Source organism: Lutzomyia longipalpis, chromosome 1, assembly GCF_024334085.1.
Source record: "Lutzomyia longipalpis isolate SR_M1_2022 chromosome 1, ASM2433408v1".
Classification (NCBI taxonomy): domain Eukaryota; kingdom Metazoa; phylum Arthropoda; class Insecta; order Diptera; family Psychodidae; genus Lutzomyia; species Lutzomyia longipalpis.
Genome location: NC_074707.1, coordinates 43,375,953 through 43,391,204, shown reverse-complemented (window position 1 = coordinate 43,391,204; position 15,252 = coordinate 43,375,953). Strand labels below are relative to the sequence as shown.

Below are 15,252 nucleotides of genomic sequence, written 5' to 3'. Positions count from 1 at the left end.
CAGGAGCCCCAAAAATGTGTTTTGTGGCAATAAAGTGCGAGAAAAATAAGAAAAATCGCATTTTTGGAAAATAAACTTTGTTTATCCGTTAATGTCCAAATTTTATTTATGGGGTGTTTTTTCACCCCATCTGTACCCAACTTCACACGACTAGGGTGACCGCGAAGAGGGAACGCAGCAAACTTCACGCAATTAATTGACAAATGGTGGAAAAATTTTGCGCAGAAATTTTTCGTCGCGTTTTTGTTGTGATTTTTCATCGGGAAAGTGCAGTGAAATTGCAGTGAAAAGTGATCGAAAGTGTCCGTAAAGGTGTGTGGTATGGGTGGGAGAAGATGTCGTGCACGCGCGGCCCCTCCAAATGGCGATATTTGAGAAGAGAATCGAGAGGAAAGTGAATCTCGACGACACCGAGGAAATTAAATGTTTTATTGAAACTGCTCAGAACGTGAATGGACACACGGTAGGGCTTGTGTGGGGCTTGCTGGGGGCGCCGTGCGGTGTGCTTTAATGTGGTGTGTTGCAGGAGTACGTGCTGAGGGTCCAGCGGGGTCCGTTGAGTGAGAATTCCTGGCGATTGCTGCGGCGCTACAATGACTTCCTGCACCTGGATAAGTGCCTGCAAATCTCGGGCATCGACCTGCCCCTGCCAGCCAAAAAGATCCTTGGCAATATGCACCCCGAGTTTATAGCTCAGCGTCGTCTCGCACTCCAGGTAAAGAGAGATTTTTATTGATGTTTTAGGGTCCCCAAATTGATATTTTTCTTCTGGAAAAACCCACGGAGTGTGTCAGAAAAATTCCCCAGAATCCCTTTTAGATTAGCTTATCAGACTAAACGTAAATCGGGGGTTGTTTCCTGCCACTGTAGGAGTATATCAATCACGTGCTCATGAATCCTATTCTGGCGTCGTCGCTCCCCACAAAGAAGTTCGTCGATCCAGACAGCTATTCCACGCCATTCCACGATCTCGCGCTCCAGAATGCCTCACTGTGCCTCCGGGCGGAGGGGCAGTATGCATTGGGGCAGAGTTTGGGGCCCATTGGGTGGCGCCTGCGGAAGCACTACTTCCGCGTAACGATGAAATTACAAGCGGGACGGAGTTCTCCCGGGCAAACGAAGCATCTCGTCAAGACGATCTCACAGAGTCACGCACGCGGAGCTCAATCCGTGGGCAATGGTAGTGCACCAAGTGAAACACAAGATCTCATTCTTGCGTGGACGGAATACGGGCCGGATAAGTACATCGATGATCGTGAGATTCATTCAACGCTGAAGAATCTCGGTGGGCTGCAGCATCCCTACATTCAGCCCCTTGACTATGTCACGAGCAACGACAATGGGGCGCTCGTGATAAGGAAATTTGTCACGCATGGCACACTCAAGGACATGCTGTGTTGCGTTCAGCCGGTTAATCCCTTCCTCACGAAGTACGGCAACCCAAAGGGGCGCTCTCCGCTTCCGCTAAAGGATGTGGCGCTCTATGGGAGACAAATACTCGAGGCAATTAGATTCTTGCACTCCAAGGGGCTTCCCAATGGACATGTTCATGCTGGAAATGTGGTAAAAAATATATTTTTTTTTTAATAAAATAAGGAATCCTTCCCCTGACAGACTTAAAATCCCTTTAAATCCTTTAAAAAAATTCGTAGAAAATTTCATGAAATTCAATCCAGATTTTCCTCGAGCAAGTCAGGTGCTGTAGTTGAGGTAATTTCTATTAAAGTTTGAAGGTAAAATTGCAATTTTTATTTTCATATCAGCTTTTCAATAACATTTCGTGTGAAAAGCTCCGTTTGTTGTTTTACAAACAAAAAACATTTATTTGTATGAAAAAGGATTGAAGAACTATATATATTTGTTTACCTCCATAAATGTGTTTTCCTTTTTGCACACAGACATTTCCTTGAATCTCCTGGGGCATAGATTATAAAATGTATATTACCTTTTATGTTTGAATTTTAACCTTTTGTAATGTGTGAAAGTTTTAAATGTCAAAGGGTACCTATATTCGCTGATTTTCATAATTTTCTGTGAATTTATTCAATAAAAAATCAAATTTTGAGGAGAATTTCAAGAAAAATATTTTTTTTTTACATTTCAAAACAGATTTTTTAAAGAATAGTTTTAAAAATTAGGACAGTTGGAAAAAATCTTATAGTTCAGACCCAGTTAGACCCTTAATTCCTCCTAAATAGGACAAAAATGAAGTCTGTCAGCTTAAAAAACCTGTTCACGTGTTCGTTCCGCGGATACCAAAAAAGGAAAAAATCTCTTCATTAGGTAATCGTAAATGGGACTGCCCGTTTATTGGACATTGAGAACTTTATCCTGGGCGTGCCTGCCTTTTATCGGCCCTTTTTCGTTCAACACTCCCGAATTAATACGTTCGAAGCTGTGGACGTCTATTCCTTTGGGCATCTCCTGTATGAGATGACTATGGGCTATCCACTGCAGGAATCCGTAGCGAGGCAGATCACAGACTGCCCAGACTCCCTGCGGCAGCTCCTTGAATCCCTCCTGCTGCGAGATTCATGCAAAAATGGCTTGCCAAGCCTCGATCAAGTGGCTCAGCATGCTTTCTTCCTGGAGCATGTGCCGAATTTTGCGGATATCCTGGCAAAAGCCACGCGAACAACAAAGCCACACATTAAGTGGTCAAGTAATGCAAAAGAGCAGCTCAAATTAGCCGTACAGAAGTCTGAGCATCGCTTCAAGGAGGAACAAAAGTCTGTGCGGAACCAAAAGAGGCTTGTTAGGGTGCAGGAGTGGATGAGCTCAGAGGAGGAAAAGAAGAAAATCAAGACAAAGGCGGTAAGTTGAGCTCTTTGACACTTTTTTTTTAATTTAATATCTTTGCATATTTCCCTTAATGACCCACATAAGGGTTAAAGTTTGCGTGAATGGTTATTGCAAAAAACTCCTCTCTCGTCTCCCTGGAAAGTCTTAAAATTTCTCTGCACAGTAAAACCCTGTGAAATGCTTGAAAGTTTTCGGTGAGCGAGGACGATTGAGAAAGTTTGTGAAAGTGAATTGCTTCACTTTCGTCCCTTTTTCCGTGGATTGTTGAATGACCTTTTCATTCTCTGAATAAATCATCGATTTCCGCCCCAAAAATGCTGCTGAACTTTACTAGAGCGAGGAAATCGAGACTTTTCCTCCCAAAAGGCAAGCCCCATCGATATTTTGTGAAACAATATATGAATTCACTTTGTCTCATTCGATTTTCGTCAATGTTCTGTATACAAGACTATGTAGTATTAATGGAAAAACGAAGAAGAAAATTGTGCCAGCAGACTCTCAGAGTGACTCATTAATTATTAAGATAGTTCATCCATTAAATGCTCCGCCGGATGGGCTCTGTGAGTCACGCAAAATGAGAGGAAATCGTTAATCGAACAATATCCCTTTATAGGAAACACTACAGTAATGCAGCAAATTTATAGGGACGCATATAGAATTAATTATTAAAGTGTGAGAAAGATGTTTTAATATCAAAAACTTTAAAAGCTCTATTCAGGGGAAATTCTAAAAGAAATCCAAAGGAAAAGCTCATAAGAAATTGAGAGTTTCCTTTTTTAAAAAGCCTTCAAAGGTAAGTTCCGGAAAATTCTTTTATTACATTTTCTCTTTCACAATTTTCATCGCGTGTAAATTTTTCATGGAAAAACAATCCCGGGGAAAAGTAATTTCTTCCAGAAACTTTCACATTTAATTTTCATTTTAGCAGATCAATCGAAAAAGTTCAATTTCTTTGGAAAAACTAAAGCTTTCAATGCATTTTATTTTTCTTTATTAGTTTGTAATTTTTGCAAAGGGAAATTGTTGACGTATGAAATTTTCTGTTTTCTTTGAAAGAATTTATTGGTGCTGAAAGAATAACAAAGCTTTTGGCTAAATAATTGGCTTGAATTGAAGAAGAGTAAATGTTTATGGCAGAAATAACGCTTATTTCCGCCAGTTTCTGTGAGTTCTAGAGAATCTGGAACAAATCCTAGAGATTAATCATGATTAAGAAAGAATTATTACTTTACAGAATCTTTAATTTCAGTCAGATTTTAAGAAAATTGATTTAAAAACGGTTTATCGAAACTGAATTACTGAAAGTTTTTGGCTGAATTTTCCGAAGCTTTTTACAAAAAAAATAAGGAAAAAAAATATAGGAAAAATATTTTCATGTTTGAAACAGAAAAATTAAATTTTGTAATAAAAAAATCTTCTTTGTTACATTTTGTTTCAAATTCAAATTAATTCCTTAAAAGAAGAGAAAATTCTTGAATAAAAAAAATGATTTTTTTACAATCATTTTAATAATAATTTTTATTTATTTAAAGAATGTCCTTGCAAAAAAACTTTTTAAAGAAAACAAAAATTTTAATGTTATTTTAAATGCTTCAAAAAATTCTGAAAATTCTCAAACATTTAAAAGAAAAGAAATATTTTTACTCCCAAAAGTCAAGATTGTTTTTACAGAACAAATCGAAGAAATAAATTATTTAATTTAACCCCAGTCTCCTCTATACGAAATATTTAATATGAATTTTTAGAACCCCTAATTACGAATATATATCTTGGATACTATCATTTTCCTCTTCATTTGTGTGCGGGGGTGTCATTTTGCAGAAAATGGAGCACAAGCAATCAAAATTGCGGCAACAGACATCGCTTCAGCTCCAAAATGGGCCCCCTGTGGCACCACTCACGCTAACGCGATCTGATAGCGCCAATAGCGTGTCAACGTCCCACGAGACAGACTCCCCACTGCCTCCGCCACCGCCACCGTCGCTGCCCAATCTCTCACGCACGACGGATGACATCAATTTGCCGGGAACGAGTGGGGAACGCGGGCGTTATGCCCTTCTTGACTCAATCTGCAAGTTCAATAAATCATCCCTAAGGCGAGTGGCCTCTGATGATTGAGGAGGGAACTCCGCAGCAGCGGTAAGTTTGCTCTAAAAAATAAGGATGGGATGCAATTTAATGCTCCGTCTCTTTATTCAATCCGCGCGGAAAATTTTACAAAACAAAAAAAAAATTAAGAAAATGCTACATGTCAAAGGTACACTTTGGACCAATTTTAAATGTAGTTTAAAAAAAAATGAGCAAAAAAATTATAATTTGGGTGCAACAATGCAAAGAGAAAAAAAAATGAAAAAAACTAAATGATGAGGCAAAATAACATAATCAGAAGATTGCGCAAGATGTGTGCGAGAAAGAAGCACGCGAAGCTTTGTTTTCCCTTTCTTGCACAGTTCAAAATGATAAAAAAAACGAAATGCTTTTTTTTCTAAATACATTGTAGAGTAAAATTGCTCGCCAATTGAAACATATAGCGTTGTGTGCTATGAAGAGAAGAATGTTTTTTATGGAGAGGAGAGAAGAAAAAAAATGTGGCTCGCGCGCGCGAAAAAATGCAAAGAATTCTCAAATATTTGTAGGAGATGAAGAGAAAAAAAAAACGTAAAACAGCTAAAATGTAAATCAAAAGGCACTAAAAATGAGTTGCTTTGGACGTTACCACTCGCATAGGGGGAGGGTGGGAGAGAGGGTGGGGTTCATATGGTTGAAAAGTGATCCAAATTCGCTTTTCTACCTCCCACAATTTTGTACATTTTTTGTGTTTCCATTTTTTTTATTGTTGGGTATGAGTTGCGTTAGAGTAATTGGATATTTTTCTCGTGAATTTTTAGCAAGAATGAGTCACAAAAATACGCAAATTTTTATATATTAAATTCCTTCTATAAATGTGTTTCAAATTGTATATCATTTTGTGTTCTTCTTCACCACATATATACTCATCCATGGGGCTAATGCATAAAATTGTGTGTTTTTATATTTTCCCTCTTGCGTAACCACGTGATAAGGAAATATCACATTTTTATCATACATATAATTATCATAGCGAATGAAAAAAATGTGCATTTGAATCCTTATTCTTCTTTCAATTTATCATACAAATGCCACAGTGAGAAAAGAAAAAGAAAAGGAGAGATAAAAAGGTAATTGAGTAGGCAAATTGAGAAAATAGAAAAGATGAAAAAAAATTAATTAATCAATAAGACTGCACCTTTAAAAAAAAACAGAAAATACTAACAAAAAAAGTATTAAAAAGAAGAGAATTTGCTGAAAAATGGATATTGATAAAAATAAATAAAAAAAGGCGTTCTTATAATTGTTGTGTCAAATTGTCTTACCATTAAAATAAATTAAAATAAAATTTAAAAAGAATAACTACATAATATAACTTCGCATATTGAGAAGAATAATCTCCTAAATGAATGTAAAAAAATGTCCCCTTAATTACCACACACTTTGTGAGAGTGTTTAAAGAAAAAAATACACACATTGTGGGTGCTCACTCGAAAATACACACAAAAGTGCTCAAAGTTGAGAGGAAAATGTATTTTTCAATTTTAATACAAAAGGTCATATTAATTCCAAAGAGAAATGTGAAAAGTCACATAAAATGCAATACGTCGTGGGATGATAAAGTGGAAAAGCTTCAATGTTTTACAGTCTGTTCCAAAATAAAGTTCAAAGAACCTTTGTTAAAAAAGAATGTTTTGTCTCGAAAGGAGTGAAGTTTTTTTTTTCTCTAAAAGGAGTTTACCCACCTCCTGTGGGAAAAATTCTTCATTAATGGAGACAATTGGAACATTAGGCCAGGAAAATTAGCCAAAAATGGCGGAAAAGCTTACACAAATTCGAAGATGGCTAAATTTTGCACCATTCGATAGCAAAAATTCAAATAAATCTTGTTTGTTTGGACGAAAACTGCGCTTATGTGGTTGCTTTTTTCACAAAATGCGATTTAATATTTTCCATACAATTTTCTATAGAAGCCATTGAATGAACTGGTGGCGCCGCGAGTAGTTCAACATTATAAATTCAATTTGATATTTTAACCTTAAAATAAATGTTTTTGTTTTCATTTTTGTGTTCGCGTCTATACCGTACGTCCGGAATACGTGAGTTTTTGGTGGTGCCCCACGCTTTGGGCAAGCATGTGACCTTGATCGTGTTGTGAAATTATTATTGTCACACCGGGACGCTTTATTGATTTCCTTTAAATATTAAAAGAAATCTCCGTCGGTGCATATGATCTTGTACTCAATCAGCCCAACCGGATGCTGAAAATCAGATTTTCTTGTAAATCCATTCCGACCATCAAAAGCCACGCGAGGTGCGCCAGATATCGCTGAATTTCATCGGGAAGAAATACCTGTAAGTAAATATTGATTCCTTGGAGCTCTCTGTCAATCACAACATTCATCAAATTATCGCATTCTGTCAGTTCAGCACTTCATCCAGAGCTTCTTTTCAACCATTGTCTACGTGAGTGTCTTCTCGGCGATCGAATGCGGGATCCTGGCCATCATTAATGACACCTACATTGCCCGCGTGATGCGCTTCAATCGTACCAGACCACTTCCGGATGCAATGCGGGGTTTTTTCGAGGGTTGCAGCAAAATGCCGATGTGGCGGAATTGCTGAAGAAGCAGGCGTACCTCATAAGCTTCCTGCAGGATCACAATCTTCATCTGAATCAGGGTCTCATGCAGATGAATTCCGAAGTGAAAGCAATCACTCTTCCACCTTCGTAAAATTAAATTGCCTTACATTTCTTCTATACTTTTATTTAATTTTCTTTGCCTTTCCGGTCTTATTTAACACACACACACACACACAATCATATCGATTTCCCCCCTTGAATGATCTTTTTATACAGAATAAACAACTTGAGAATTAAAAACAGTAAAAGCTTGCTAATAAAATGACCTAAAATTATAGAGCGTGATTCCTTGTCTAATTCTAATTTTTACAGCAAATTTTCGTGCCTTTCGTGTGGACACTTCCTGTGGGGTTTCCGTGTATCTGAGTAGTAACTTATTTTGCTGGTATTGCGTGAATGGGGTTCCGTGATGTTGGGTCAGCGACTCCACTGGGATCCTGAATCAGTTGTTGGGTGAGAACAGGTGTCGCTCAATAGGCCCACTTTGGGACTCAAGTAGGAAGGTCCTTCGAGAAGAATAGAAGCTGCCCGTACACGTTGCTTTATCAAGTTTGCTAGCGAGTTTCTTGGTGGTCTGGTTCGATTGAAGCGCATCACACGGGCAATGTAGGTGCCATAAATGATCGCCAGGATCCCGCATTCGATCGCCGAGAAGACACTCACGTAGACAATGGTTGAGAAGAACCTCTGGATGCGGTGCTCACCTGACAGAATGCGATAATTTGATGAATGTTGTGATTGACAGAGAGCTCCAAGGAATCAATATTTACTTACAGGTATTTCTTCCCGATGAAATTCAGCGATATCCGGCGTACCTCGCGTGGCTTTTGACAGTCGGAATGGATTTACAAGAGAATCTGATTTCCAGCATCCGGTTGGGCTGATTGAGTACAAAATCATATGCACCGACGGAGATTTCTTTTAATATTTAAAGGAAATCAATAAAGCGTCCCGGTGTGACAATAATAATTTCACAACACGATCAAGGTCACATGCTTGCCCAAAGCGTGGGGCACCACCAAAAACTCACGTATTCCGGACGTACAGTATAGACGCGAACACAAAAATGAAAACAAAAACATTTATTTTGAGGTTAAAATATCAAATTGAATTTATAATGTTGAACTACTCGCGGCGCCACCTGTTCATTCAATGGCTTCTATAGAAAATTGTATGGAAAATATTAAATCGCATTTTGTGAAAAAAGCAACCACATAAGCGCAGTTTTCGTCCAAACAAACAAGATTTCTTTGAATTTTTGCTATCGAATGGTGCAAAATTTAGCCATCTTCGAATTTGTGTAAGGTCAAAAATTAACTTTCCTGGGCTACATGCGTAATGTTAAAGAGTGAATAATAGATGGTAGAAGAATAATCAGAAAATCTGTCAAGCGGTTAATATTTATCGGCTATTTAGATAAATATTCGTGTAATAATTTTTATATACCTACCTAATTTTTGTTTTGTATTTGTAAAGATAATTTAATTTCCTGACTGGAACTTTAGAATTTATCAAAATCAGACAATGTGGTTCCGTTTTGGAAATCATTTTAATCAGGTTGTGGCTATCAGATTTGAAAAAAAAACGGAATAAAATAGTTTAAAAAAAATACTTGTTAAACATTTTTTTTAAATCTTGCGTCGCTTTTAAGGACAAACTAAAATATAAACAGAAAATGATCTTTTTCAAACAGGAATCTTTTGACCCTTTTGAGACCATTTTGTTAAATATAAACCAAAATTAAAAATAATGAATAATTTACGGTACAAATACCAAAAAAAAAAGATTTTTACAGAAACAATTGAATAAAATTCATTCTCAAAACTCTTTACTGAATTTAGAAAAATTTACATGGAATTTATAACTTTTTTTTTAATGGGACTTACAGGATTTGTAGTAGGTAAAGGAGATTTGTGATGGATTTACGAAAGGATCTAACAAAACATTATATGAAATTTTTACATTTCAGAAATTAAAATTTTTATAATCCTTCATTGCTGAGAAGAAAATCTTGAAAAGAGATAGAAAATCTTTTAAAAATAATTAAGATGGAACAAAATAATTTTTTAAGATTTGGAATTAATTCTATTCAATGAATTTTCATGATTGACAAAAATAAAGAATTTAAATTTTTAGAACTTCTTACAAAACCTTCGTACTCTCCTCTCAACTTTCATTGAACTTTCACTCATAGAGGCAAAGTATTTATAGTGAGTACCCCCTATTAAATTGATGTTTTAAATGTGACACAAACTTAAACCCCTTGATTCCCCTAAAAATATTAAAATCAATTAAAAATAAAAACAGAAATTTAGAAGAAAAAAAGCTCTACTAAAACAGAAATAAAGATCTTATGATAAACAAAAAGAATGATGTTCTAATCAACACATCAAAGAACTAAAAAAAATCTACTTTATTGTGGTGAAAAAAAATTAGCGAATAAAATGTAAAACGTATAAATAAAAATATAATCTAAAAAGGCATTTAACTCACACAGAGAGAGGAAAAATAAAATAAATAAAAAAAGGTAGAAAATGTAACATTTAGTCAATATTAGTTTAAAATATTTGTGGTGCATTTTCGCATGGCAAATCAATACTATACCATGTTTTGCCATCCAAGTTGAACTCGAATGCAAAAGCATCCTCCACCCTCAACTAGAGTGCACGACAGGGGGGTGGAAGGGTGGTTTGATGTAGAATAATTCAATTTCCCTCAATATTTTTCCTATTCATTCACTTACTTGCTTTTCCCGGCATTACATGAAAAGTTTATCATATAAAACACTCTCTATACGCTTCATTCCCATAATAAATATCGAATCAATATTGTGTTATATGTATATTCTTTTCCTCCTCTTGCACTAACACCTGCCATACCTTTTGTCCCTTTTAACAAAAAAAAGTGAAAGAATTGTCGAGTTGGGAGTAAAAGAAAAAAATAAGGAAACTCCTTTCGGGTTCATCCTCGAAGTGAGGCCAAGAAAAAAAGCTTTATGTGTTTTTTTTTTAAATGAGAATGAAGGAGAGAGATTAAAGTTAAATTGTTGTTATTGAAAGAAAAAAAAAGATGTTTCTATATAATATATACGTATATACATAACATAAAGAAATACAATTGAGACGTGATAGTAATTATCCCAAAATATATTTTTTATTGAACTTTTTTTTTGTTACAAAAAATATTTTTGTTGCTTCCAAAAATAACATTTCATATTGTTTTATTTTTATAATGAAAACACAGAAGAATGTGTAGTACCGCCTATATTAGAAGTTTAACGAACACCCTGACATGCGTGGCCTGACCAATTTTAATTATTCCACAGTAATTAACTTTTTTTTTAAATTGAAGAAAAAATTAATGATCTGAATTTTATAAACTAAAGCGGAGGAATTAAACTACTTAATTTTTTTGTTATTTAGAATCAAAAACAATAATACAATTAAAAGGAATTACATGTTGGGTAAACATGCAGCGCATGTCAGCGTATTAAAGATTTAACCGCTTTAACCACACAATGCTGCCAAATTCCATGGTTAAACTAATTGTGTGCTTTTCCAATAAAGACAATTAAATTTGGCAGCATAGAAAATGTCGTTCAAAAAAAAAAAAAACATTTTAATTTGATTTTTAATTCAATCGAAAGATATGCTAAAAATACCGATAAAATTATTGGTAAAAGAAATTTTGTGAAAAATGTGGTAAATTGTGAGACAGAAGATAAATTTTTGATGTCTTTACTTCGAGAGGTAGGATTTAAGGGATATGTTGGAGAAATTAAGTAAACCCAAAAAATATATATATTGTGAGAATATTTGTGTAATATACATATAGGAGAAAGAGAAAAAATGCATTTTTACTTTAATTTTAAGGAATCTTTGAAAAATACTGAAATTTTTATTTTTCAGAGCTTTCGACATCAGAGTTTTTAGAAAAAAAAATTAATTGATAAAAGAATATTAACCCTTTTGCGTTTTTTTGGGTCATACGTTGACCCAAACATGAAACATTTTATTTTTTATGAATTCAATTGTTTTCTCTAGTTACATTAAATTGAAGTCGAAGAAGACATTTTGCCTGAAAAATGTCTTCTGATAGCGTTTATAGAATAAATCGTGAGCACATGTTTCAATGTTTTTATGTTTCACTTTAAACACGAAAGGGTTAAAAATCTTTTAAAATTCAAGTCCAGAAAAAATCCAGCGATCTAGGTCGAAGCTAGGTCCCGTTATTTTTCACTAAAGCTCCCCAGGAACCCTTTAACCATTCCCAGCAACATTTAGGACCCAAAAATTGCATTTTTCTTTAAAAACAAACGAATTTTTAGAATTTTAAAATCTCACGTAATATATTTTTCGATTTTATTACACGTCGTGTAAAATAATACGTTCACAGAGTATTTTACGCTTACTTTACGTGTTAACCGCAATCGTTTGACATAACGTCAAAGAAGAAGAAAAATTCCACGTATTTGTGTTTTTTAAACCGAAAGTGTCCAGGAAATTAGTTGGAAAAATGGTATCAGTGCTCAATTCCGTGGACACGGGTCACGAGGACCTCATCCATAGTGCCGAGGTGGACTACTACGGGCTGCGTCTGGCCACTTGCTCATCCGACAGCACGATAAAAGTGTTTGACATCAAGGGTGGAAATCACCGGCAGATTGCTGAGCTCCGTAGCCACTGTGGCCCCGTGTGGCAGGTTGCATGGGCTCATCCGCGCTTTGGGAACATCCTGGCGTCATGCTCGTACGACAGGAAGGTGATTGTGTGGAAGGAGACCGAGGATTGGGGCAAGTGCTACGAGTATGGGAATCATGATTCTTCCGTGAATTCCGTGGCGTGGGCCCCACCCGAGCATGGATTGATTCTCGCCTGTGGCTCCTCTGACGGCACCATCTCCATCCTCACGTGCAACACTGCCATGGATACGTGGGAGTCAAAGCGTATTCCCAATGCCCACACGATTGGTTGCAATTCCGTCAGCTGGTGTCCGGCATCCCTTCCGGACGCCTCCTTTGATCAGAGTTCATCCAAAGTAAGATAAATTCAGGCTATTCAGCTTAAGAAAGATGATGAAATTAATGATTTTCTTTGCAGTCGGGTCCAGTTGTGAAGCGCCTGGTTTCCGGAGGTTGCGACAATTTTGTAAAGATCTGGCGCGAAGATGGTGATCGATGGATTGAGGAGAGTCGCCTGGAGTTGCACACCGATTGGGTACGTGATGTAGCATGGGCTCCCAGCATTGGGCTGCCGCATACGCAGATCGCCTCATGCAGTCAGGATAAACGCGTAATTGTGTGGAGTAGCGATAACCATGTCAACTGGACACCAACTGTTCTCAATGTCTTCGATGATGTCGTGTGGAATGTCAGTTGGTCAACCACTGGGAACATCCTGGCCGTGTCCGGGGGTGACAACAACATCACCCTGTGGAAGGAGAATAACGATCGCCAATGGATTTGCATCAGCAACGACTCCAATCCACCGCTTGCAAGCAATGGGGGTGAGAAGAATCTTTAAATAAAAAAAAAATCGTATTGAATTCAAGGAGCAGAGAGATTGCAGGAGGTTCAGGTTTATTTGAAATTTTTCCTAATAAAAATTTGTTAAGCTGTAAAGATTTTTTTTGAGGAATTCCGGAGAAACAGAGAAAGTCAACATAATTGTCGGTTCTTTCAAAAATGTTTTTTTTTTACAACATTCAACAAACATTGCAGCATATTGCCGTGATTTCTTATCAAACCACTCGCCTAGGCAGACGGATAAAATTATGTAAGAAGTGGTAAAGTGTGTCTAATGGCAGAGGACAGAGCAGGTGCTTTGAATGAGCTATCAGAGATTGATGTTTGTCTTATCAGATGATGGGAGTAATTTCCTTAGAATTTTAATCGGTTTCTAAAGAAATTTACCCGGTAAATTACGAATTATTAATTAAAACAAAACCCCCAAGAAAAAGTTTTCACGCAAAATTTATGAAAAGGAAGAATTTAAATGTTTGACTTTTTTGTTTTATTTTTTTATTAATATTTCTTTTGAATAAATGATAAAGTTTTTATTATGAATAACCTACATATTAATATATTTTGTAGATAACGCCTGACGAACATAATAAAATATGAATGAGTAATTGTTTGTCATTGCTATAAAATTGAGGAAAATTCTCAAGAGTTTTGATATAATTTTGTCACCTGAGCAGAAAATAATAAAATCGTTTTTATCCAAAAAGTGACTTTCTTTAATAATTAAGGAGGTAAAAAGAATTTCTTGAATATTTAATTAATTTATTATTGGAGCGGTTATTTCATTGATTTTTAATTCTCTGAATTTTATTTTAAAAATAAATTTAATTTGAGAAGATGAATTTTTATTTAATAAAATAAATCAATTTTATAAAGTATTTTTTAGGTTACTGCAAAGTTTCATAATTTTCAATTAAAAGAAAATTTGAGTGTAAAAGGGAAAAATTTCATTTATTTATGTAAATAAAAATATTATAAAATTGAAATTTTCTTAAATGATCAAGACAGATTCAAGATGTTGTTAGGTTCATTTGTATTGACCTACGAAAGTCAGTAAATCAGATTTAGATCCTGAACACGAAAACGCAGAAAATTTTGTAGGACTACGGTAAAAATTAAAGTTTCTTGCTTCCAATTTATGTTATAAGATTTTTTCTTATAAGACTTATTCGTCAGATTCGCTTTAACCCTTTAAGGTCATTAGAAGTCTTTCAATGAATCAATTTAAAGGTTTATTTATTTTTCTTCGTTTTCTTAGATCCGTACAGCTTTTTAAAATTGAAATTAGAAAAAAATAATTAAAAATTAAAATTAGTCTAAAATCGGATCAAAGCCGAATAAAAGCAGTTTAGAAATTTTTCAATTATTACCTCAAATTTAACATAACTAAATAACAATTTGCCTAGTCCAATTTAAGCCTTTCTCTCCTATTTAGAGACTTAACTCTGCTGTCCAATCACTTTGTGTAGCTTTTAATTGAATGTTTAATTTGAGTTCTATTTGGAAGATTTACAAGCATGAATCATTGGATTTAACCAACATGACCAACACTAATTAATGAATTTAAAGCTAAACTTTAGTAAGCTAATTAAATTAATTAATAGTACCTACTACACTACACACTACAAGTTAATCAATTTATTCTAATTTATAAACTTGATTTTCAACGGATATCGGAATCTCTTTTATCGCCTTTTGGAGCTTCGGAAGGTGTGGCTTTAAAATCAAATGAAAGAGAATATTTTTTAAATTCTTATTAAAACTATCTCATCTAGCTGTAATCAAATTTTTTTTTCTAATCTTTTTTTTGTTGAATTTTCTGTAAACAAAATATTATTTCCAAGTCATTTTTTTGACAATTCTTTCTATCACCAAGGAAACATAAAAGCTTTTTTCCTTATTATTTTATTTATTGATAATACAACACGTCTTTTTTCTTAAAAATTCTTAAAAATCTTTAAAAAAGAAAATCTTTAATATTCAAGAAGTTCTCTTTCTTTCAATCAACAAAGATGCCTAATGTACATAATTTAGTTTAGAATTCTGAGAAAAATGAAAAATCCTCGAATTCTTGAAAGCCTTCTGTTTGGTACTTTTGCTTTGTCACTGGGAAAACATTAGATTGCTCTACCTCCTCCACACTACCCAACGAGAACTATTTTCCCAAATGTTGACTTTGTGGAAATAATTTCCAAAATATGTCGAAAGTAGCTGCCCT

General features: G+C 35.1%; 2 protein-coding genes and 1 long non-coding RNA gene across 3 annotated transcripts; 2 read left to right on the top strand and 1 right to left on the bottom strand.

Moving 5' to 3' along the window:
* Positions 1–188: 188 nt before the first annotated feature.
* LOC129787560 (PX domain-containing protein kinase-like protein) lies at positions 189–5,749 on the top strand. The gene is made up of 5 exons (XM_055823269.1): positions 189–463; positions 527–715; positions 871–1,563; positions 2,284–2,814; positions 4,624–5,749. Exons 1-5 carry the CDS (start codon positions 362–364, stop codon positions 4,918–4,920), a joined length of 1,812 nt encoding a protein of 603 aa, XP_055679244.1. The 5' UTR covers positions 189–361; the 3' UTR covers positions 4,921–5,749.
* A 1,872-nt stretch (positions 5,750–7,621) lies between these two features.
* LOC129787662 (uncharacterized) lies at positions 7,622–8,812 on the bottom strand. The gene is made up of 2 exons (XR_008750245.1): positions 8,288–8,812; positions 7,622–8,217 (listed from the first exon to the last, which is right to left on the bottom strand). It is a non-coding gene; the product is annotated as an uncharacterized LOC129787662 (long non-coding RNA).
* A 3,128-nt stretch (positions 8,813–11,940) lies between these two features.
* Positions 11,941–13,133, top strand: LOC129787628 (protein SEC13 homolog). The gene is made up of 2 exons (XM_055823352.1): positions 11,941–12,550; positions 12,613–13,133. Exons 1-2 carry the CDS (start codon positions 12,029–12,031, stop codon positions 13,033–13,035), a joined length of 945 nt encoding a protein of 314 aa, XP_055679327.1. The 5' UTR covers positions 11,941–12,028; the 3' UTR covers positions 13,036–13,133.
* Positions 13,134–15,252: the final 2,119 nt, after the last annotated feature.